This window comes from Pygoscelis adeliae, unplaced genomic scaffold, assembly GCF_000699105.1.
Source record: "Pygoscelis adeliae isolate BGI_AS28 unplaced genomic scaffold, ASM69910v1 Scaffold3, whole genome shotgun sequence".
Classification (NCBI taxonomy): Eukaryota; Metazoa; Chordata; class Aves; order Sphenisciformes; family Spheniscidae; genus Pygoscelis; species Pygoscelis adeliae.
In genome coordinates, this window is record NW_008824446.1 from 2,135,773 (window position 1) to 2,159,788 (window position 24,016).

Sequence of the window (24,016 nt, forward strand, 5' to 3'; positions counted from 1 at the left end):
GAATTAACAGCAGAAAATCTAAAAGTCCATAGACCTAACTGGTTATGATTCCAGCAGAACAGTCAGGCAATTTTCCCATGCTGGAAAGCTCTAAGTAGAGGCCCATTAGGAGGAAGGAGGAGTTTAGATAGATACTATTAGTAGTTGGAATCACGCAAGTTTTTTATTTTGAGTCTTGTAAAATATCAATCCCTTTTCCTTTTGATTTTGTATACTGATTCAGCTGCTTGCATATAGCTTCCCCTGCATTTCAAAAAAATAGCTTTGCATTAAAAGCTTCCTCATCGTACAGACTTCAGGGTGATAACAAGGTTATCTTCCTTTCCACTTTTCTCCATGTGCTCACAAGAAAAAAAAAAAGAAAAAAAAAAAGAAAAAAAGTGCCTAAGCACTGGAATATTTGGCTGATCTGGTGCTTTGGTCCATGCTTTGATGTTCTAATGCTGTTTTATTGGTTCTACTGTTCCAAGGACCATACAAACCCCTTAGTGTTAGAGAACATTGACAGTAAAATTTAAAGTCTTTGGACTATTTTCAATCCTTGTTTAAATTAGGATTTGATTCCTTTTTTAGTCAAGGAAGCAGAAGCCAGGCCAGGGAACTGGAAATACACTTTTGGATTAATTTTGATCTGGAAGCAGATAGAAGTGGGGCTTTGATGGTCTAAGAATAAACTCCAGTTGCTTGTTTAGGAGGGCTGTAGCTTCTGAGCCAATGTCTTACAGAAGAAAGGCTTCTCTTAAATCATTACGCAGTTGTAATGAAAGGTCTTCTCTTTCTTCGTCTGGCCAAATGTAGCCATGGTATGGATTAAAGGAAACCATAGTATGAGACACAGGTTCTAGAAGTCCATTTGGTGAATCTACACCTTAACATTACAGCCATCACTAAACCTGTGTAATCAATGCCCAGCCTCCTCATTTTTTCATTGCTGATTTAAATTTCTCTGGCTTTAAGTTTCATGCTTTCATGTTATACCTTTGGATTTTATTATATTCTTGCTAAATGGAAGAGCTATTTAGTACCCTGTCAAGGTACTTAAACCCTATAATTAATCTTCATCTGATAGATTAAGACAAAGAATCCTTTGTATCTCTTGCTGTTGGGTACTTTTCCAGGTCTCCATTTGTACTTGTGATTGCTCTTTTATCCAATTTGCCTGTGTATAGTGATTGTATGTCTACAGTTCAGTTTAAATAGTTGTATTTAATGCATGTTTTTTTAGAATTCATGTGTGTGTGTGTGCATGCATGTGTATGACATAATATCCTATCAGCTCTACATTTACCTGCAAAGCTAAGCAGAACTAAAGTTTCCTCCTGTTATTTCAGTCTGACGTATCTTCCCCCCATTTTCCCCTCTCAGCATGGAAGACCTCTTTGCTTTATCCTTTGCTCTCAGAAACAACATGAAAAATCTGGTTATGTCGTCTTAGAAAATAGTGCTAATTACTGTGTTCAGATTTTCTTTTCCATCACCATTGTAAAAGGTCTTTTATTTGAGAGCCTACATCTGCATTCTGGACCCGGTGGTGTTGTATGAAATATACTATGCTGAAGATGGCACATTGTTTTCTGACTCTAATGGAATGTACTTTTTTCATTTTTACAGAGTACCAAGCTGCCATTTTGCATTTAAAGAGGGAACACAAAGAAGAAATTGAAACATTAAAGGTATACTTTTTTAATGATTTTTTTTTTCTTTCCCTGACTCTAGTGCATTTTACAGATTTAAGTAGTGCAAACATATACTTTTCATCAAATATTAAGAATTGTTTCTTTCTAAAAGTTGTTTTCAGCTGACTGCCAACTCAGTTAAAACTAATCTAGTTAAAATCCATACATGTACTCATATATGATGGCAAAAAGCAGTTTTACATGTTTCCCCCCTGTAGTTTTGCTTACTGTTGTACTTTTAAATTCTGCCCTCTAACTGAGCAGTGCAGTGCTTTTACTTTTGCTTATTATGTTAAGGCATTTTCACTCTTTCTCAGTGAAACATACTTCTGTACAAGCAGTGTTCTGTAATTTTAGACTGAAAAATAAGCATGGTAATTCCATTTGTGAGACTCTGAAATTTTGTATTGCACACTCTTTATTGATGTCTGGTTTTGTAAGTGTAAACTTGACCAACCGTCTAATTGTCAAAATCAGAAATAACAAAGTTTAATATTAGAACTCACTTTCCCTTGGCATGATTGACTCTGCTAAGCAAAGTGAAATATTACAAGGAAGTGTTTTTATCATAAAAGCAGGATACTTAAATGGCAGTATAACTTAAAGTGAATTTGCTGAGCAGTCTTAGTTTAAAGAAAAATTAACAGCATCTTCCTTTTCTCACCAATTGTGATATAGTCTTAAGCATAGCTGCAATGTGTTCTAATACAGGTCCATATTATAAATCCTTAGTATACAAGTCATCAAGTACAAAACATTCCATATTTCTTTGTCATCGTTAAGGCAATTAGAATGGAAAAAACCAAATTTACTAACACGGGGAGTCTGAGAATCCAGTATATTGATACATTGACCATGTCATTAGGTAGATCACATATAGGAATCATCAGACTAGTACAAGTACGGTATTTGTATTACACAGAGTATTTATGTCTTTGTCTCTGCACAAAGGCCAGGACATAATGGACATAAAACCTACGAAGTTGAGAAAGCTCGGTGAGGTCTTTGAGTAGTCAGGGGTGGAATGATGGTAGCAGCTTGTGGAGTGGACAGGACAGGCAAAGAGTCACTGGTGTGTGCAGCATCTCTTAAAATTCAGCACAGAGAAATGCAAGCTAGCACTAAAGTAAATACAACAGTAATGTACAGTAAATGTTATTAATAATAACTCTTACAAATAATAGTGTAACTCTCCCACACAAGAACAGTAGGTGGATGCAAGGGGGATTTATTCATTTTGAGGGGGTATATCAGAGAATACATAATCTCAATGAAAGAGAAAAATGTGTTTGTGCATCTCCAGCAACCCTGGAAACAGTAGAGGCAGAGGAGACGGGTATATGTCTCCTTTGTCAACTTCCAATGAGATAAACATTCTCTTTTAAATCAGATTATTATTTTTTATCTGGATTATTTGAGTTATCCTCAAATATCATGTCTTAATGATTAATTGTGTTTATATGTTATCTTGTTTAGTAAGGAAAATGTGAGTGGGTTGTTTCCAGAAAAGTGAAATTGTGAGGTAACTTTCAGCACCATAAAATCTCACCATTTTATGTATCTATGTAAATATAATTAGAAATGAGCTAAAATGCAAATATTTGCTGTCCATGATTAGTAGAAGACTTATGCATTCTTAGCAGCAATGAAATACAGATCATGTTTGCTTATATCGCATGCATTTGGCGATTATTTTCATGTTTGGTATGTTTTTTTCTTGTACTATGTAGTTCCAAAGGCAAACCAGAAATGGTGATATGAATGGTTTGTAGGACTTTTAGGTAACATCAGTGAAGTGTAAGGTCTACATCATGATGATCAGAAAAATAATTGATTCAGAAAAATAATACTTATGTTTATTGTATGCATGACAGAATTCAAACAAGATTTTTGGATTTCCATTTTGGAGTTACTCGTAAGTTACTGGAGACCTTGCACAGAGTTCTGTTTGTAAGTTTGTAAGACTGATGATTCGAGATATAACGTGATTTTTCATTTTACAATATTGAAGGACATAAAAGCTTCCTATACTGAAGGCCAGCTGAGGCAAGTACCCTGTCTCCAGCAGTGACCAGCAGTGGGTGCTTAGAAAACACATATAAGAAATACAGAGTGTAAGGGTAATGTCTTCCTCCTGTATGGTGCTTTTTGTTTTGATTTGGGGTTTTTGGCAAGTCTGAGTGTCTTCATTGTCTCTTCCTTGTTGCTTCTGCTACCACCGCTTCCATGCCCCTTCCTTACAGCGTACTGCTTGATTTTTGGACCTCAGCCCAGCCTGGTGTGAACCATCAGGTTCATAAAAGATGCATAGTGGCTAAATTACTGAGAAATGTTTCCCTAGTATACCATTTCCAGCAATTAGTGTTTTAAGAGTTTCCTGAAACAGAGTTTGCACACAGGTTATGGTATATAGTACTGATGAATAAATTATAGTATCACATGCTTCCGTGACTTCTGAATGCTATGCCATCTGAGTAGTGTTCTTGTTCTTTTTCTGTATGTCCTTGACAATGAATTCCTTGTACTAGAATGTGAACTGTCATAGATACCTCCTTTTTGTTTGTACAGTTGTTTTGGAGCTGTTTATTTCTCTGGAATGTGTAGAATGCCATGTGAAAATTTCTATATAGTGCCAGACTAATAATCTAAAAAACATTTAGGCTGAAAATATTAAATTCCTATATCCTTGATATGTCCTGTGTCCAAAGAAGGTCAACGCTCAGTTATTCATTTTGTGAAGAGAATGTCAAATCTTACCGCAGCATGTTATTTTTTATAGTCGGTGAAATCTGAGAGTCAGGTGCTGCTGCTACATGGTCCTGCTGCTTTGGTAAATCATAAATTTGTTAGTTTTGCTTCTAAGTTTTAGTAGTTTTCTAAATTAAAGGGTGTAATTTCAAACTTTTTTTCCCCTTTTTTTATAGCCTGTCTACTTTAAGAGGTTCTTTCTCCTGTGTCACTGATGTTCAAACATTTTAAAGAACAGAATTTTTTTCTCCACATCTCTGTTGTTAGCCTTTATTATTTTGTCTTTAATTTCAGAGGAATTTTTCCTGGGTTTTGTGATTAATTTAAAAATTATTGCTTTTCCCTGAAATCGCTTGTCTGTAATATTTAAATATAACAGCAAAGGGACATGATTTTTTTTCATTCTTTATGTTACCAGCATTTGTACTGGTAAAAATGGAATGCATTAGAGAAGGCCAGACATTGTCTGTGTACTCTCTTTCTTGTGGTTTTTCATTATTTGAAGGAAGGGAAAGATATATTTTAAGGTGAAAAATATGAATTACTACATACTGCTGTACATATGGAACTTTACATTATAAAATTTCATATGGGAACATACAGGGAAGTAAAATTGTGTTGTGATTTAGGGTAATAACTCGTTGCATTTTATTCTTTAAGTGTATAACAGAAAAAAATATGGTGATAAATATCCCAACTATTGGAAATGCTTGGGTTAAATGTGATTTTGTACTATGCACTGAAGGAACCTACAGACAGAAATTTCTCTGAACCAGTTCTTTTGCAAACGGATCCAAATCCCATATTTTGTATTTATGAAGAAGGTTGATCATCATACCTTCTCTGTAAAAGATTAGGAGTGAGACCCTTATTCTTTGTTATTCCTAAAATGCCTAGAAAAATCTTTAGGAGCCCTGGAAGGTATGTGTAGGGGAAAGTTCTCAAAAAAATTATTAAACCGTGCTCTGAAGGTGAAAGCAAGCAAAGTTATCCAGAATCTGTCCCTTGAAACCTGTACATAGTGGCTTATGAGTGAGTGATCTGTTTATTCTTTAGCAATAGAAAGTGTCCTATACTTCTGTACTGTTTCTTTTGGAAGTTATTTTTTTCCTTGACTATGTGAATGAAATTCCTAATGGATTTTTATTCTTTAAGATTTGTTATTGCTATGTTCATTTCAGAAGAGTACAACCAGAGCTTTACCCATACCACCAGTTTAAAAGGGTTGGTGCTGATTCTGTAGACAGTTGAAGTTGCAGTGAATGTAGCGGTCTTGAAGGATGTAAAACAATCACTGGAGGGAGAGGGTGAATGACAGTATTCTGTTTATTTTGGGCGGCAGTGTTGATCTGCTCGAGGGTAGGAAGGCTCTGCAGAGGGACCTGGACAGGCTGGATCGATGGGCCGAGGCCAACTGTATGAGCTTCAACAAGGCCAAGTGCCGGGTCCTGCACTTAGGCCACAACAACCCCATGCAGCGCTACAGGCTTGTGGAAGAGTGGCTGGAAAGCTGCCTGGAGGAAAAGGACCTGGGGGTGTTGGTCGACAGCCAGCTGAACATGAGCCGGCAGTGTGCCCAGGCGGCCAAGAAGGCCAATGGCATCCTGGCCTGTATCAGAAATAGTGTGACCAGCAGGAGCAGGGAAGTGATCGTGCCCCTGTACTCGGCACTGGTGAGGCCGCACCTCGAATACTGTGTTCAGTTTTGGGCCCCTCACTACAAGAAGGATGTTGAGATGTTGGAACGTGTCCAGAGAAGGGCATCGAGGCTGGTGAGGGGTCTGGAGAACAAGTCTTATGAGGAGCGGCTGAGGGAGCTGGGGTTGTTTAACCTGGAGAAAAGGAGGCTGAGGGGAGACCTCATCGCTCTCTACAACTACCTGAAAGGAGGTTGTAGCAAGGTGGGTGCTGGTCTCTTCTCCCAAGTAACTGGCAAAAGGACGAGAGGAAATGGCCTCAAGTTGCGCCAGGGGAGGTTTAGATTGGATGTGAGGAAAAATTTCTTTACTGAAAGAGTGGTTAAACATTGGAACAGGCTGCCCAGGGAAGTGGTTGAGTCACCATCCCTGGAAGTATTTAAAAGACGGGTAGATGAGGCGCTTAGGGACATGGTTTAGTGGGCATGATGGTGTTGGGTTGACGGTTGGACTCGATGATCTTGGAGGTCTCTTCCAACCTTAATGATTCTATGATTCTATGATTCTATGATTTTATGTTGCCGTCTTTATGTTATCACAGTAACTTGAAACTTTGTTCTTTTTTTTGATGTCACTTGAAATCATTTCTAGTCATGTAGTGTGCATATTCATTAAATTAAGATTATAACACGTATTACACCAAGTAAATTATTGATAAATCTGTACCATATCATATTGCACAACAATCAGAATAACTCATAACATCTCTTAATGGGTTCATAAATGTACATAATTCAACTGAATCATCCACATGAAGATAATCTTTAGAAAAGGTAATATAGTAGAGAAAAATACTTAGTTTTGCCCATTTACCTTTAACTACATTTACTAGTTGCTGTGTTCAAAGCATTTCTTGATTTTTTCACCTATTAATTACAAAAAATTGAATGATATATTTTTAAGACATTAAACTATTTCTGTTCTCCACTGTTGAATTTTTTACTTTTCCTGCTCCTGCCGCTAGATGTCAGCTAAGTCTTTCAGAAGAAGTTCCCAAAGCATGTCACAGCTTCTGTATATGTGTGCAAATTTCATACTTCCTTCTAAACTGTAAGAGTATGTGTGGTGATAACATCCTGTCCACTATTTGTGGATCTGGCACAGTCTTAGTTTTAGGTCAGAAATTAGCTTGCACATTATGGAACTAGAACCGAAGTTGCTCAATAGATAAGTAGTAGCTGTCATCACCTTAATAGTATTTTTCCCTACCGAACCAAGTCTACAGTATCTAATAATCAACTAAGTAGATGACAATGACTTAACATTAAATCAAAATACTGTAAATGGACTACTGACTTCTGAAAGGAATGAATTAACTTGAAGAGAATATTCTGATTGCAGTACTTAATAGTTAATCCAACACATAGCTGCACAAGGGTATTTTTTTTTTCTGTAAGTTCTTTTGATAAAATAAGTAAAAAAGTTAAGTTTTTTCCCTAATTTCTCCTTCCTCCCTTTAGCACAAGGGTACCAAATATCCCTTCCATCTTCAGTTACACAGAAGTTAAATACTGGTTTTGGAAGGTGGAATCGGAAGTCCTAAGCTGTCCTATAACTCTGTACCCTATGCATGGATCTTTCTCTCTGACAGAGGTTATTAGGCTTCCATCAACTCACTACATCTTTTACATGTTCCCAAACTGAGAATAATAGTGTCTTTAGCCACTAATCACAGGTTTTTATAATAATATTACTATATATTATATGATGCACATTATATAATATACTCTGTAAGAAATAATAATAGACATTTGATAACAAAATATAGACTATACATGGCTTGTAAATTGTACAATAAAAATTATATAATACAATAATATTTCTACATCTCTCAAAGAATCTCATTGTAAATTTTAGAAAGAAATACTTGTAGTTGCATCTAACACAGTTACGAACATATTATTGAAACTTAAGAAATAGTGAATGGTAACGCAGTTGGTGTATAACTGCCCGTGACATTATGAAAGAACAGGCTGGCCTCAGTTAGAGAAGAATGTATCATGGGGTGTTCATAGTGACCTTTGTGGTCTCCTTAGTAATGTTTGCATTTTTGCATTTTTGCGAAGGTTTCCAGAGCTGAAATGTGGAAGCGGGTAGAAAGTCATTTCCTTTTCACAGAAGAACTTGCTTAACTTTGAAAACAATTTCATATCATAAATTGAGATTAAAGACTAGTGCCTCAAAATGCCACGGAAAAAGGTTGAAAAATGTGGAAGAAAAAGGAACATGAAAGGGAAAGTCATAGCACCAGTCAAAATTGTCTGATAATTTCAAAATGATTGATTTTTATTTTGTACTAAGACCACAAAGGCGTAAAAACATTTTCTCAGTTACTGAGTGAAGTAATAAAGCTTTACATATGTGATGACCTTTTCACTCTTTCACAAATCTGTTTTTACATCTCTCATGCTTCACAAGTCCTTCCCCGGCCCTTTGTCTTTTCACTTTCCCATTCCTTTTCATCACGGTCAGTGTGCTTCCATTTGTGAATGCTTCCATTGCTCTTTAGTTTTAACGTGAGTATAACAAAAGGTGCTGCTTCTCCCTGCTACATTTTGAAATTTGTAACTCGACTGTGGGAGGCAATGGTGAATAGCGTTGAAAGCTGTTGTATGCCAGAATGCTTATCAAAAAAACTTTTTTATAGAAGTGGGTGATTTCACTTTTATTTTGACAATTTAAAATGTCTTTTACTTATATGTAGAAGTAAAATTTCATTTCAGCTTCAGAAAGAACGTCAGAAATTAGATGCTTTAACACCAAATGGAAACATTTTAAAATATTTGAATTTGTCTAAATCTTCTCTTTTGTAGATAGTCTATTACAACAAAATGGAATTTTTTTGAGCAGATTCAATTGAAAAATTTCTGACCTGGATGCTCTTAGGTAGGGATCTTTATCATTCCTTTCTGGAGAACAGAAATTTTTTAACTCCTGCTCCCCCCCCTCAGTTTTGTGTGTGTCTATGTGAATTCTTGCATAGGATAAGGATTTCACAATTTGTAAGAAGTCACTATGTTTTGAAATCTACTATTAAAATATGAGGGCCAATGACGAATAGCACTGAAAGTTTTGATATGCCACAGTACTTGACAAAACAACATTTAAGAAGTGGATAACATCCTGACTTTTGGTGATAAAATTTTGCTTCAGGATGCTGAGATTGTTGTTTTTAACCTTTACAAGATGAAATGCATCTGTAAGGTGACTAGCTGCTTTGTGTGTTCTTCACCGGATTTTCATGTCCTGGCATGCACAAATAGAAGAAAATCTGTATCATGTATGCTTCTGTCTGGTGAAGTGGAGTTGCAGCTCAAAGGAGCAGCCAAGGTCAGCAAGGGTTTATTAGTCAGGCTTTCCTAATGAGCTGTTCAGGCTTTTCAGCATTTCCATGTGGTGTTACTGATGAAGGTCTCCCAGCTTGTGGTTAATTATTGATACTACTCTTGCCTAACTTGAAATGTTTCAGTCTTTTGTGCTTAGCTGCTAAATGTATGGTTTCACCACTGTGTGTGTACTGTGTGTCTTTATGAACCTTCTTCTTGGCTACTTTGACTACTTTGTCCTCATGAAGGAATTCTCCCTGTTCAGTGTGGAGCCTCTCTGCAGTGTGAGACAGTGAAAATATAAAGATGGAGAAAAGCATAAAAAATATGAGAAAGAAGAGACTGAAATCCTGTGTAATTGTATTAAAGTATTAATTTCAGTACTCCTAAGGATCTCAGACAATGGGAGAAAGATGTATGTATTTCCTGAAATAGAAAAATCCCAGCAGGAGAAAAATCACCCTGTAATGAAAAATTTGCATGGCCAGTGCTAGAGAAGGTGGAGTAGCAGACTAGGGAATGATAGCAAAGGACAAGAGCAATAAAACAATAACTTTCTACCGGGTGCATACAAGCACACAAAGAGCTAGCGAGAAGTACTTTAATCTCTTTGGAACCACTTGTTGACAATTGCATCTTCATTCAGAAAGGAAGCTTGGAACGATTCTTCTTGGTGTACGAAGATATTCCCCAGTTCAGCGCTTAATTATGTTTTAAAAACTTGCACATTGTAATGCCTATATTCATGTCATACTCCATAATCAAATTCTTGATGAAGTTTTAAGTATCTCTGCTGTGCTCTGATACTTATATTAAGCAAAATTCTCCCCCTTCTTCTCCTCCATTGACTTCCTATTTTCCATATTTTTGATGCAATGGGTGCTTTTCATCCTTATTTTCCTGTAATCTTATGTTTACATTGTGATTGTTTTCTTACCAGATAGCTTGAATATCCAGGAAGAATCTTTTCTTCCATTGTGTTGGGTTTTTTTCACTGCTACTTGCCATGTCTTATATTGCCACTCTATTATTTTCATCAATACAATTTCACTGTAAGAACTTGGATTGTTTAGACTTCACGTCAGCTGCGGAATGCTGTTAATTCCACATGTTGATCCAAGGATTCTCCTGTTTATTTAAGAAGTTACCACAGACCATATTCTATATATTGAATACAGTGAAAATCTCTTTAACTCTGTTTCAGCACATGGACACGGACATGGTATTATATAGCTAAAATGTGTGTAGAGATCAACAAGATAATTTATAGCCTTAAAACTTCAGCAAGACTGAGCTCCTGCTTGAATTTAGACACATTACAAAACACTCTGCTTAATTAGGGCTAAAATGAAACTCTTCTAAAAAAATTCATTGTAAAACCCTGCCTTTATCATAGTTTGTGAAAGTTAATTTATCCCAAAACCTTGAGTAAATATGTTATGCACTCAGGAGAATAAAGTGGAACACATACTGTGAACACAATGACATTTTGACAGATTTGGAAGACGTCTGTAACATAGGAAACAATTGTCTACAAGAGAAATGAAGTGAAAGGTGATCATGGGAGTATAAAATCCACAAAAAATTAAGTAGTATCAATGCTATCTTACCATTTTAATTTTGAAAACATGTACCCCATGCCTCCTTGCCAAAATTATCTGCTTTTTGAAATTTACTACACTAGATATTTGTTTGAATCTAATAATTGTAAGCCATTTCTCTGAATGAAATACATAATTTTCTATAGTTTAAAAATTCTGTCTCTAATATTCCTGTCTTTAGTACAGGGACAAATCTGGCAAGGATGAACATTTTGCTGATAGAGGGAAAATCTATCTGAAATTGGAAGTTAAAACTTTTGAAACAAACCTATTTTTTTCTCATATTCAGTAAAGACTTCAGAGTTTAGCAGCTTCTGACTGCAAATCTAGTGCTCATTGTACCGATTGCATCTTCTTGTGCTGGCCAAATTTTTAATGTGCCATTCCCACAAAGCCACTGAAGATATCGAAGCCACCAAAGTTGTTATAAAATAACACTGGGGCAAAACTAAGTTCCACTGATTAATGGGTGCCACAAGTTACTCTTGGTTAGGTGGGGATCACCCTTCCAAGGATGCTTTGAAACTGAAAGCTAGGAGCCTGTCCCCTGACCCCCTTTTTGATGATGAGGCAATGTGAAAGAAAAGCCACTGGAATTTGAAGCAGACTACAAGAGCTGGAAAGATGTATAGAGATGTGAGAGGTGGAGCTTTAGGTAGAAAATGGTGAGAAGAGATACTAGGACGAGACCAGCAAGCTGGAGGGGGAACGAAGTAGTCTGGAAGCTAAGACAGAAAACTGTAGGAGGTAGACTGTAGAGACTTGGATCTGGGCGTCATGATACAGGTTTTACTTATAAGTGGACAATTTCCCCCAGAATATGTATCCTAGAATAAATGCAGTCTATTCAATATTTGATTTTATTTTTGTTGGTCAGTGAGTAATACCCTTCCTTGTTTATTAATCAAAATGTGAGCTGAATACAGATAGTTTCATTATGGATTTTCCAGTGTCACAAGTTTTAATTTGTCAGGATGTTTCATATGTATAAATTGGACTTTACAATATGTATTTAGATAGGCATGTATTATTTTTATTCATATTTTGTGCACAGAGACCTAAGGTATAACAAATTTATTGGGATGCTTACGTTTGTATATATGTTCATATCACAGCTCAATTTTAACTTACCTTGCAACTATAAATTGGATCCCAGAATCTCAAGATAGTTGCTTAGAAAATAAGGTGTATCATTGGTTACCACTTGAGAAACAGTGACTAAAATGACTTGTGACTCATCCTGCAGGAACTTTGCAGTTTGAGCAAGTATAGAATCTGCTTTTCCAGGTCAGCATTGTCATGCCTTTACTATAATACTGTTGTGTCTCTTCCTGAGGTTCCATGCTTCGTTCAGCACACATAATACAGGAGTCTTAAAAGCTTGCAGCGTTTTCATAATACAGTTTGTAATTATTGTCTGGAATAACTCCCATCATGTTCACTGAATGAGATACTGGTTCTGTTGAAGAGAAAGTTTCTGTGTAGCTGCGCTACATGGAAACAAAAAAGGAAAGGGAGAAAATTAAGGTTGCTCTGGCACCCACACTTGTTTAAAGCAGGTATGTCTTTTACACAGTTACAGGGTCATTTCCATAATTGATGTTATACTTCTGTTTATCTAGGTAGACTCTCTGGAGTTCATGAGCTGTATCTTAGATAAGTGTACTGGTACCTTTATCTGCTAAGTGTAGCATAAACATCTCTACAGCGTTCAAAAGAAGACTAGTTATAAACACGCTGTTGGGTGTTCTTCTAAATGTTACCTGATTGGTGAATATTTGAAGACTGTCTTCTGTTTTTACCACTAAAGTTGATGATAGTATCTGCAGAATTGGAAGCTTCCTAGTTAAACTGAGATAGAAGTCACAAAAGATGTGTAGGATCTCCTCATATACTTTGCCTTGACAAGGATATCTGCAGTTTGAATCTTCTCTTTAATCATTATAATTGAGGCAAGTATTATATTGTCAATATGAAAAAATATTTTCTATAATGAAGTTGTGAGGAAAGGAATAGGTTGGGTTTTTTTGTCCTTTTGTTGAAAGCGTATAACTTAATGAAAACTGTTTTTTTCTGAATGTGAAGCTGAATGTGAAATTAAACTCTGCCTTCATTTCCTTTGCTGTAGAGAAAGAGGTAGTATTTTTTGTAGTATAATATATTCTATGTTGAAGGAAGGTCTGTTTCACCAAGCAATCCATTTTTTTGACATGTTGAGGTCCCTCGCTATAACACGTGAGGAATGTGATAATTGTAAGCATCAGAGAATTACTCTTTTAGGTGACTATGTTTCTTAAAGTAAAATCGAACCTCTGTTGTTATTTTGATATCTGGTGTCAAAAAGGCCCAAGAAAATTAATTTCCGTCCATAGCTAGGAAGTGAATGGCTTGCTACACCTCAAAATCTTTTAGTTGTTTTCATTGCATGTGTGAATTCTCTATGTGTTGGTGGCGAGGCTAGTCATCTCCTCAGTGTAGGTATTCTTAGAATTTTTAGACAAAAATTGTGTTCATACAGAATGAAAATCTGCAATTTCTAAAAGTGTAGAGTTACTTTATTCTCATAGCAAACTCATAGTACTATTTGGCTGGATATTTCCTATTGAAAAATAGTATTCATTGTTGCCCGTTATCCTTCTATAGATATATAACTTTATCTTTGCTTACCATTTTCCATGTGCTGTACTTACATTGCTTTTTGCTTCGAATTTTGCTTCAACCAAATCATTGGTTGCAACTTAGCAGAATGTGATATATATCATTACTTTCCTATGTAGTTACAAAGCTTTGTTATAATGGCTTAATCTTGGAGTCTGGTTTCCAAAGAAATTAGTTCTTTATACTGTGAAGCAATGTTGACAGTAAACTCTCCTTCCTCTCCACCCCCTCCCCAAAAGAAAAGGAGGAAAAGAGAAGAAAAACAAGGTTGCATTACAATTCTGGCAACATCAGCCACACTAATAAAATCAAATTCAATGTTGTTTTACGACTTTGAATTTATGTGACTGCACAGGATCAAAGGATTTGTATCCCACTGGACTGCAAGGTCTATAGTTCATGGCAAAAAAACTCATCAAAAAGAACATTTTAGTAGTAAGGCTTTTCATTTTAATCAGCCACAGTAATAAAAAAGCTGTTAGGTGTCCAAAAACATTCTCCCAAGATCAGAGACAACTTGCTCTCTACTACAATCAGTTTTCTTATTGGATCCATACTGCCTCTGTAGTTTTTGTCACCGAAACTTCATCTTCAACTTTTTTTCAGCCATTTTTTGCATTCCAAATCATTATATGTATCAGTAAAAGTAATGATTCATATAACTTCCCTGGCAAATGAGAAATACTGTAACTTCTTTATAGTAAATTTCCGTCAAAACAAGTGATTAACTAAAATAGAATTTTAAATACCAGTCTATATTTTTACATATTGTATTTTAAAGTATTTGAATAGCAATAATTTATTTTTTTTCTCCATGGATATAATCTTTTGCACACCACCACAAAGCATAGGTGTTAGTATTTTTGTATCTATACAGACATAGTAACCTAGGCTGTCCTAAGACTGAGGTAGCAGCTGCAAGTGAGAAGCAGAATAGGGCAGTAACTGCAATGTCTGTGATAGGAAAGGCTGTTGTTACCATGTTTGGATTCTGTGTGTTAGTTGTTCATGGTCCTAGTTCAACAAAAGTTTGAAATGAATTTTTAACATATGGTGTGGTTTCATTCTTTAATTAGCTTGGCCTCAGAGAAGTTGTACGTAATATATCATTTACATTCATTGATGTGTTGCATGCTGAATTGCCTCATTCCATTCTGCAGAATTTAAATGTTTAACAGAGTTTAACAGTATGTAGAGATTTTACCAATGGAATTGTCCATGACAGTATCAGTTTTCCTTGAAATTTACAGGTAGGTCTCAGTTTAGCTGGCTACCCCTTTTTTACAAACTGTGTAAGATTTATTTTTCCTAGCATAAGCTAGCTTACATTTAGGAAGAATCAACACATGGTCACTTTCTGCAAGGATCGCTCCCTTTCTGCATGGCATGACATGTACTGGATGTTACATGGCCTCTTGTAGCTGCTTACTTGCAGCTTACTTACTTACTTACTGTACACTACTTACTTGCAAAATTCTAGTTTGTGTGGTATTCCCTTCTCACTGCTACCTGAGATACATGCAGGCTTGTATTGGTTTTTGTCAGTTGAATATTTTCATGGTTTTATTCTTTTTAAAAACATTCATTCAAATGAACAGAAACTTTAGTATTAGTGGGAATTTTATAAGTTACCTACCAAACATATAAAATCTACATAAAATGCTAAATTATCTACTGTTAATATTTATTTATTTATTAATAACCTGAAATTTACCCCTTTAAGCACATGTTGTTAACAGTTGGCTTTATTAAGTAATATTTAGTCTAGTTTTTTAGAGGTGCTATCATTTATCTCAAGGGATGACATTGCTTAGCAAATGTGCCTGTGGCAAGAAGTTAGTGAATCCAAGGCATTAATAATTTTCTGCTTGATATATATATCTCAGATTCAAGAAGGATTTAGATTACAGTGAGATTTCTCTGTGAGTGCAGAGATGCCACAGTAGAGTACATAACTTACCAGGTGCTGAAGTTGATATAATAGGATCCATAAATGTGGAGTATGCTGTGGAGTACAATGAACATTATTAGAGATACTTTTCCGTATATTGGAGTTCATAATGTTTGCAGGATTTTGGGAGATTACCAAGAAATTTCAAGGACACATCAAGGGTTCTATCTGGGTGTTTGATTAGAAGTTATGGAGGCGGGGGGGGATTTATTCTTAGTAAGAGGGTTCATATGAGTAAAGTTACATGTAAACAGGACAGGTGTAGAAAAGCAAGGACTAGAGATGAGCTGTTGTGAGCCATGTATTATATAACAAAATTCTCCAGGTGAGTTAATTTGTGTAATCAAAAATGGTTGGATGGTAGTTATTAACAGGGAAAGGACTGAGGGGAGGATATGTATATGTGCAGGAAACAAAACCTAGATGAGTGTAATTTTACAGAAACATTTACAGAGCGGAAACAAGGCAACCAGGATGAGGAAAGCAAAATTTAAGGCAACCTGGAAATCACTCAATGAGGAGCATGGAAAAGAGAACAGAACGTTAAGAGAGAATCGAAGGTCCACAAACAGCTGGAAGAGGAAATGCTGAAGCTTAGAAGAACATAGGACTGTGTGCAGTCCATAATGCAAGGGGTGGTTTGTATCTGGTATGGAATAGTCCCTTGAAATACGTAGTCCTGGTCAGAAAACAGCTACAGAGTCCTTGTGTCATAGATCTGCTTTGCATGGCTATTCATACTCTTCCTATAGTGACAAAAGTGGAGGTGTGTTTGTTACCTTTATACTTACATGGTCACTGAAAGCTTAGCACTAGTGTGAAAGAATGAGCTATTTCAATTCCCACTCCCACTATATTCCATTGTCAGCAGACTTACTTAATAAGTTCCAGTTGTAGATTTTTTTTTTTTAAACTTATGGTACATATATTTAAAAAAAAAACAAACCAGCTATTTCTTATTTATTGTCTTTATAGAGCCACTAGACTCAATATGTACAAATGCACTGGCCAAAAGCTTGCAAATCTTTTGACAGGCACTTCTTGTTGGAGACAGGCACACAGGCTTTGTAATGGGAAGGATGGTAGCCTGGCAATTAGTGATTCTGGGTCCTGGAAAATGGTGAAGAGGAGGAAGAGAAGACAGAAAGCATATATAAAGAATCAAATTGCTAAAGAATGGGATTTAATTTAGGAGAAGAATCATTTTATAGTAATATAATAAAAGTGAAGTGTGACAACAAGCCTATAATGAATATAATCATTTCAGTGACACATTTCCCGTGTAGTATACAGTTGAATATGCATAGAAGATGAAATCAGAAAGACGAAGAGAAAACCAGCACTGGGAATTGCTAGGAAATTAGTTCAGGGAGCAAAGCAAAGGGGTAATACAACTGACATACTATACAGAGGGAAGAGAGTGAAGAGTAGCTCAAGGTGTTAATAAACATTTCTTAATTTTGTATGCAGAACCGAGTCTATAGAAAAGAAGTATTCAAAATGTGTTATAAATGCAAACATTCTGAAGTGGCATGAAGAACATATTACTGGCTACATCAAGAATAGTTTTGACTGAAACTGGAACAATGAGTTGGAATAATATTATAAACATATAAACATACAAGAAAATGTAAGAATATGTTAATTTAAATACTCACTATAAAAATGCCATGCTTGATTTGATTGTTTTTGCACTAGAGAGAGTAGATATTATTATGTTAATACCTTCAGTTTCTCATTGATTTTCTGTATTCTGAGAAGTGCAGTTTGCTGGTTTTGAAGTTTTTCTAACAAAGAATAAGAAAATACCAGAAATAACAGCAGACAGAGTACAAAACACAGTGCATTTCTCAAAAATCATTTTTCCTTAGGTTGCCTTTAAATACCTACTTGTATTGAGTGTATTACTTTCTCATACATTCATTCAGTTGTTCATTTACCTGTTTGTTTTTTTGAAGTTGGTCTTGGTTAGATGGTGTTTCTTCCAGACAGGACAAGGAAAAAGATGAAATGAAGTATATCATACCAATTATTTCAGTACATTCAAAAAGGTGAGAAAGGGAAGAAGTAGTAAAACTTCATGACCATCTCCTTCCCTTTATTCCAGTCTAGAAATACAAGGTTTTATTTTATTTTGTATCCATCTGGTTTGGTGGCATAAGAAGGAGAAATTAATGAGTGAATTCAAAATTCCAGGTTGATGGCATTACTTTGTTCTTTCTGGTAGATAATTCACACAACTTGTGCAGTTATACTGACAATCCTTTTTTTACATTAGTCAGACCTTCAGATAGTATAAATACGAGTCTTATAAAGGCTGGACATGTTAACTACATCAAGCTTTCTGTCTTCTGTTACACTTTCTGTAACAACTTCTTTAAGCTCACAGTAATATGCATTTTACAATGAAACAGAGCTTTTAACAACTTCACTCGTTATATGAATATGCATTGTTTAAATATAGCAATCCATCTGTTAACTATGGCTGTAACATATTAAGTAAGGAAGTTATTATGGAAGATGCATTCTGAGCCATTCCAAATGTGTTAACTGATATACTCAAATACTTAATTATTAAAATTCTTAATACAGGATATACAACTTGATCATCTAGGTTTCTTTTTCATAAATAGAGATTTTTATTATTCTGTTTTAAATAGTTAAGCTATTAAATATCTGCTTTGGTTTTTGGATGTTTAATGATATTTGGCATGTCAAAATGCAATTTAATTACAGTGTTGAATAATTGTGCAACTTAGTTTTTGGAAGAATAATATCTTTTGTTTTAAATGTGTAATCAAATAGCTACATGCTTGGTGTCTATTTATAGGTTTTACTTAACTGTAGTAACGTGAGGTTGAGGACTTCTTCATTCTATATCCTTGTAGAAACAGTAATTGTTCAAATAATCACAAATCAATCTTTACAAGTAATTGCAGGTGTTGTTAAATCAGAAGTTGTATTTCATAACATATCAAACATGATATATATTCTCACAGTAAATATTTAAATGATCAAACTTGAAGTGAATTAGTGCTTAAAATGTTATGTGAATTTTAAGCCATCTGTAGTCCTATATATAAGTAATAATGCACATAATCTTTTTAAAAAACTTCTATATGTTGCCGTGTAACTCGGTGTATTTTAATGATGTGATATACCAATAATTTTGTACTCCAGAATTACTGGCTATAAGTCTGTATTTCTTTCTTAACTACCCAAATGCCAATAATTGTTAAATAACTAAATATTCAAAAATATATAGAAAAACAATGTTATGTATACCTGCTATGGTCAAATTTCCTCCCAACTACTTTTGCTATGTTTCCTCTATAAAAGTATGTATTTAATATTTTTAAATTAGAAGGATAATTGGGCTCTGTATACACAGCCTATACAAATATTTAGAGTTCTGGGACTGTTTGAGAATGGCCAATCATTTAGCTTACTTTTTTACTATGAGGTATAAGAATAATCCTTACTGCGTACCCTTGAATATGGTGATATACCATATGTAACTGATTATATTTGTTGAAGTATTTGTTAGAGAGGAATTTTGATTTTTATGTCATTTGGCACAGGTTTAATTTTTTTTCATTGAGAAATCCTTTGCTAAATCTCTGATTGTTGTTAAAATTTAAAACAAATGTATGTTTCTTCAATGACAGAGATTTAACAAAAAAGAACTTTTTTTTTCCTTTGTCAACACAATACAAGAATAAAAATCGTGAGCTCTTCCAAAAACTGAAGATGAAATTACTTAGAGTGAACAAAAACAAAAAGTCAGAGGCTGTCTGTGAAAAATGTTTTTCCTCTCTTTTCTATGCACAGTACTTTGATGACCAAAATACTATTAAGAAAAAAAAAAGCTGTAAAGTCTATAAAAATATTTTTCATCAGCAACTCAATAATTCTTATCTTTTTTTCTTTTTTCTTTTGTTTCTCTCTTTTTTTTTAACACCCTACCCCATACCCCCACTCCCCGCCCTGCATTTCCACTTCTAGAAACCATATCCTTAGATACTTTGTGTCTTCTTTGTTCCCATTTTTTTCATTTTCATGGCTTGGCATAAAGTAACTAATTAGATGTAACAATCAGCTTATAAAGTCAGAGAAGGGAATAAAATCGAGCTCACTTTCTCTCTATTATGTTGTTTTTCCAGGCTAATTAGAGTAAAAACTAGTAAAAGTGTGTGTTTCTCAGTTAAAGAAGAGGTCTGTCTCTGATAGACATAGAACAGCTTTGTTCATTAAAGATGTGCCGTTTTTACACAGTCACTTTTCAGAGTAGAATTGCACTGTAAACATGGGTGAAAAAATATACATTAACAGTGAAGCATCAACTTGCTAGTTTCAAAGCAAAAGTTCTGCATATTGCTTGCTCTAAACACTGTTTTAGAGAACTTTTTTTTAATGTCTTACTGTTACACCTCTCAGGATTTTTTTAAACATTTATGGTGCAAATAGGTCTTGACTAATAACAAGCCAGCAACTGATCTTTGAATGTAGATTGCTGTAGAGATTTATGGTTTCCTCATATTCATACATACAAATTGTTCTAAAAGTTTTCATATCAAAGTAATTCTATGTCATGGTTAGAAAGTCTTTGTCCATGTAAAATCACATTATATAAAGCAATAACACAACAAATACACTTGAGTTGATTGCATTTAATTGACTATATAGACTATAATTGACTATATTAAACAAGACTGTAATCTTTCTGTCACCTATCAGAGCACAGAGAATAGCTGTCACATTGGTATTGGGATTTGTCTGTGTCAATCCCCGTTACCATTTCAAAGACATTTAGACAACCTGTATGTTACATTCTGAATGAGAGGATTTAGTCTTTTTCTTTTGTGATTAAATACATGCTTTATCATCTGAGACTGTAATGGTTAATAGAAGTACGGTACACTGATTCAGTTTTTGGGCTTTTTCTTCCTTTGAACATATGCTTCCTGTGTTCCTGAGTCTCACAGGACCAAGGCTGAGCTGTCAGCATTATTTCAGAAAACATCTTGTCTTTTTTCTCTGTGTTGTGTCAAGTCCCTTAGCAGGTGCAAAAAGGAAGTCACTGGAGTCATAGGGCAGAGGGCTGGGTGTGAGGGGACAAGACAGAAAGACATCGGGAAGCCATTCCAAAAACTTCTTATTTTCTAGGTTACAGTGTATCAATATTTTGGATATTTGCATAATCATCTTTGTATCATGGCAATATCATGTATTTTAGTAAAAGGGGTGATTTTTTTTTTTTTCCCAGGTGTGGCTTTTATTACCCATTAACAGTAGTAAATTTTCAGGAAAAGGGTAATACAGGTCTTCTAAGCTTATATATAGACGTCTGTGTTTAAGGGAACTGAGCGTCAGCTGGGATCATTTGCTCTGGTGAGGTGATTTTACTCAAGGAAAATGGATTACGCACATTCCAGTGGCAGATACCAGACAAACCTTGAGAAATTAAAGAAACTCATTTGTGAGTACAGCTGTACTGGTGAGGCGTGAATAGCAAATAGGCATGGACCTTATTTAGTCAGAATCAGAAGTGCAAAAACTCTGACACTTGTGTTCCAAGCAAGGGCAGATTTGGAAGCAAAATAAGCCTTATCAGGGAGAGGGATAGACTGAACTGCCTATTTATTCGGCCTCTTCAAAATGGATATTTTGTGGAAGCTGAGAGCCTATGGAAGTATGGTGGGTTGATGCTGGCTGGATGCCAGGTGCCCACCAAAGCCACTCTATCACTCCCCTCCTCAGCTGGACAGGGGAGAGAAAATACAGCGAAAGGCTCATGGGTTGAGATAAGGACAGGGAGGGATCACTCACCAGTTACCGTCATGGGCAAAACAGACTTGACTTGGGGAAATTAGTTTAATTTATTACTAATCAAATCAGAGTAGGATAATGAGAAATAAAACCATATCTTAAAATACCTTCCCCGTACCTCTCCCTTCTTCTCACTCCCGAATTCTCTACCTCCTCCCCCGCAGCAGCGCAGGGGGACGGGGAATGGGGGTTTCAGTCAGTTCATCCCCCATTGTCTCTGCCGCTCCTTCCTCCTCACACTCTTCCCATGCTCCAGTGTGGGGTCCCACCCATGGAAGACAGTCCTCCATGAACTCCAATGTGGGTCCTTCCCACGGGCTGCAGTTCTTCACAAACGGCTCCAGCGTGGGTCCCTTCTGTGGGGTGCAGCCCTTCAGGAACGGACTGCTCCAGCGTGGGGCCCCCACGGGGTCACCAGTCCTGCCAGCAAACCTGCTCCAGCGTGGGCTCCTCTCTCCACAGGTCCTGCCAGGAGCCTCCTCCAGCATGGGCTTCCCATAGGGTTCACAGCCTCCTTTGAGCACATCCACCTGCTCCGGCGTGGGGTCCTCCACGGGCTGCAGGTGGATATCTGCTCCACTGTTAACCTCCATGAGCTGCTGGGGCACAGCCTGCCTCACCATGGTCTCCACCATGGGCTGCAGGGGAATCTCTGCTCCGGCGCCTGGAGCAGCTCCTCCCCCTCATTCTTCACTGACTTTGATGTCTGCAGAGTTGTTTCTCTCACGTATTCTCAACCCTCTCTTCTGCTGCAGAGTTGTTTCTCTCACATATTCTCACCCCTCTCTTCGGCTGCAGTTGCTCAAGTTTTTTTTTTCTTAAAGATGTTATCCCAGAGGCGCTACCGCCGTCGCTGATGGGCTCGGCCTTGGCCAGCGGTGAGTCCGTCTTGGAGCCGGCTGGCATTGGCTCTATGGGACATAGGGGAAGCTTCTAGCAGCTTCTCACACAGAAGCCCCCTGTAGCCCCCCCACTACCAAAACCTTGCCATGCAAACCCAGTACAGGAAGAATGGAAAAAGAGTACATCAGTCAGGAAGACTAGTTTTAGAGGTCAGAAAAGCATAGGATTAAAAGGACAGTTGACAACAGTCAAGCTGAATTACATCTTGCAAAGTAAATTTAAGGGTACAGTGGAAGTATTCTTCAGCAATAGAAACAGAAATAAACTAAGGAAACAAGGGGGGGTGTTATCCAGTAAGGGTGAGGTGGAGGCAAAAAGCAATGTAGATTGAACCTAGAAAATTAATACCGAATGAGCTGCCCCAGATTTCAATAGTAGTAATCATGAAGACAGGGACAGCATTTTTCTTAAACTGAACATACACACAGCTCTTAGTAGCTGAATAGGGCACAAGGATTACTTTTTTGCATATGACATTTCTATTTATATATTCTAATATGGTGTTGTTGACTCATGATCAGTTTGTGATATGCTGTCCTTCGCAGATCCTTTTCCCCTAGAATTGCCGTACTACTGATCAGTCCCTTCAGCGGCTATGTGCACTGCAGTTTTCTTTTTTGAATCATAGCATGTATTTTCAGACCACTTCCTTGCCTGACAAAATTATTATCAATTCTCAATTCTAACAGTGTTCTTCAGCATACTAGCATAGCATTGTTTGCATAATGAATATTGATAATAAATGCAAGATTGTACCAAGGTAAGGCAATTTTTTTCAGTAGCATATTGCTGTGTGGATTAGGCTTAAGATACTCAGGATGTACTTTCAAATTTATGATTGAAATCTGATTTCAGCACATTAAGGCTTTTACAGTACATTTATTTATATACGTATATTTTCTTTCAAGCTGGCAATGTGAAGATTAAATAGTAACAAGGTTTTACTGAATGTACCTGCCTCTAATCTATTATTTGTAACAGTAATCTGATGTCGTGGAAATTTAAGCAGCTGTAAGTATCAATTTTGTGTGTGTGTGTGTAAAGGAGAGGGAGGAATACATTACAAAAACTAGATAATGTCACTGACTGACTGGCAAGAGTCATTGACACAATGAGAAGCCAGACATCCTCTACATGCCAAGGCCTGAGGGCTTAATCTGATATACTCTCTGAAAGAGTGGATTAATGCTGCAAGAAAGTGAAATGCTCAGGGGAGTAGAAAAATGTATTCCTTGCACTAGTCTGTTGGGTGTTGAATCTACATATACAATCCCAATTTTGTATATGAATATTGTTGAGAAGCAGGCAACCAGGCTTCTAAACAAATCAGCAGAATGGCAAATGCATTTTTCAAATGAAAAAAATTGTTATCCTGTATATCTGAAACACGCTGATGAACATCTCCCGAATTGTTCTTTGTAATGTCTTGCTTTCATTTTATACAGAAATTTATACAGACATTTTACTCTGATAGGTTTCCAAATCCTGTACCCTTCTTCAGGAATAAATCATGTTCATTCATGCTGCATAGGGTGGCTTTCTAAGCTTTAGTTTCCAGCCTTCCTCCCATATCTTCTGTCCCTCCAGCCTTCTTCCCACACCATTCCTCTGTCAGACTTCTTGTTTC

General features: G+C 36.3%; 1 protein-coding gene across 1 annotated transcript in view; it reads left to right on the top strand.

Annotated features, from left to right (window-relative positions):
- Window positions 1–24,016, top strand: part of FMN1 (formin 1) — a 147,321-nt gene that overhangs the window by 23,759 nt on the left and 99,546 nt on the right. The window contains exon 3 of the mRNA XM_009320985.1: window positions 1,612–1,673. Coding sequence (XP_009319260.1) covers window positions 1,612–1,673 — 62 coding nt within the window. The remainder of the gene's footprint in view (window positions 1–1,611; window positions 1,674–24,016) is intronic.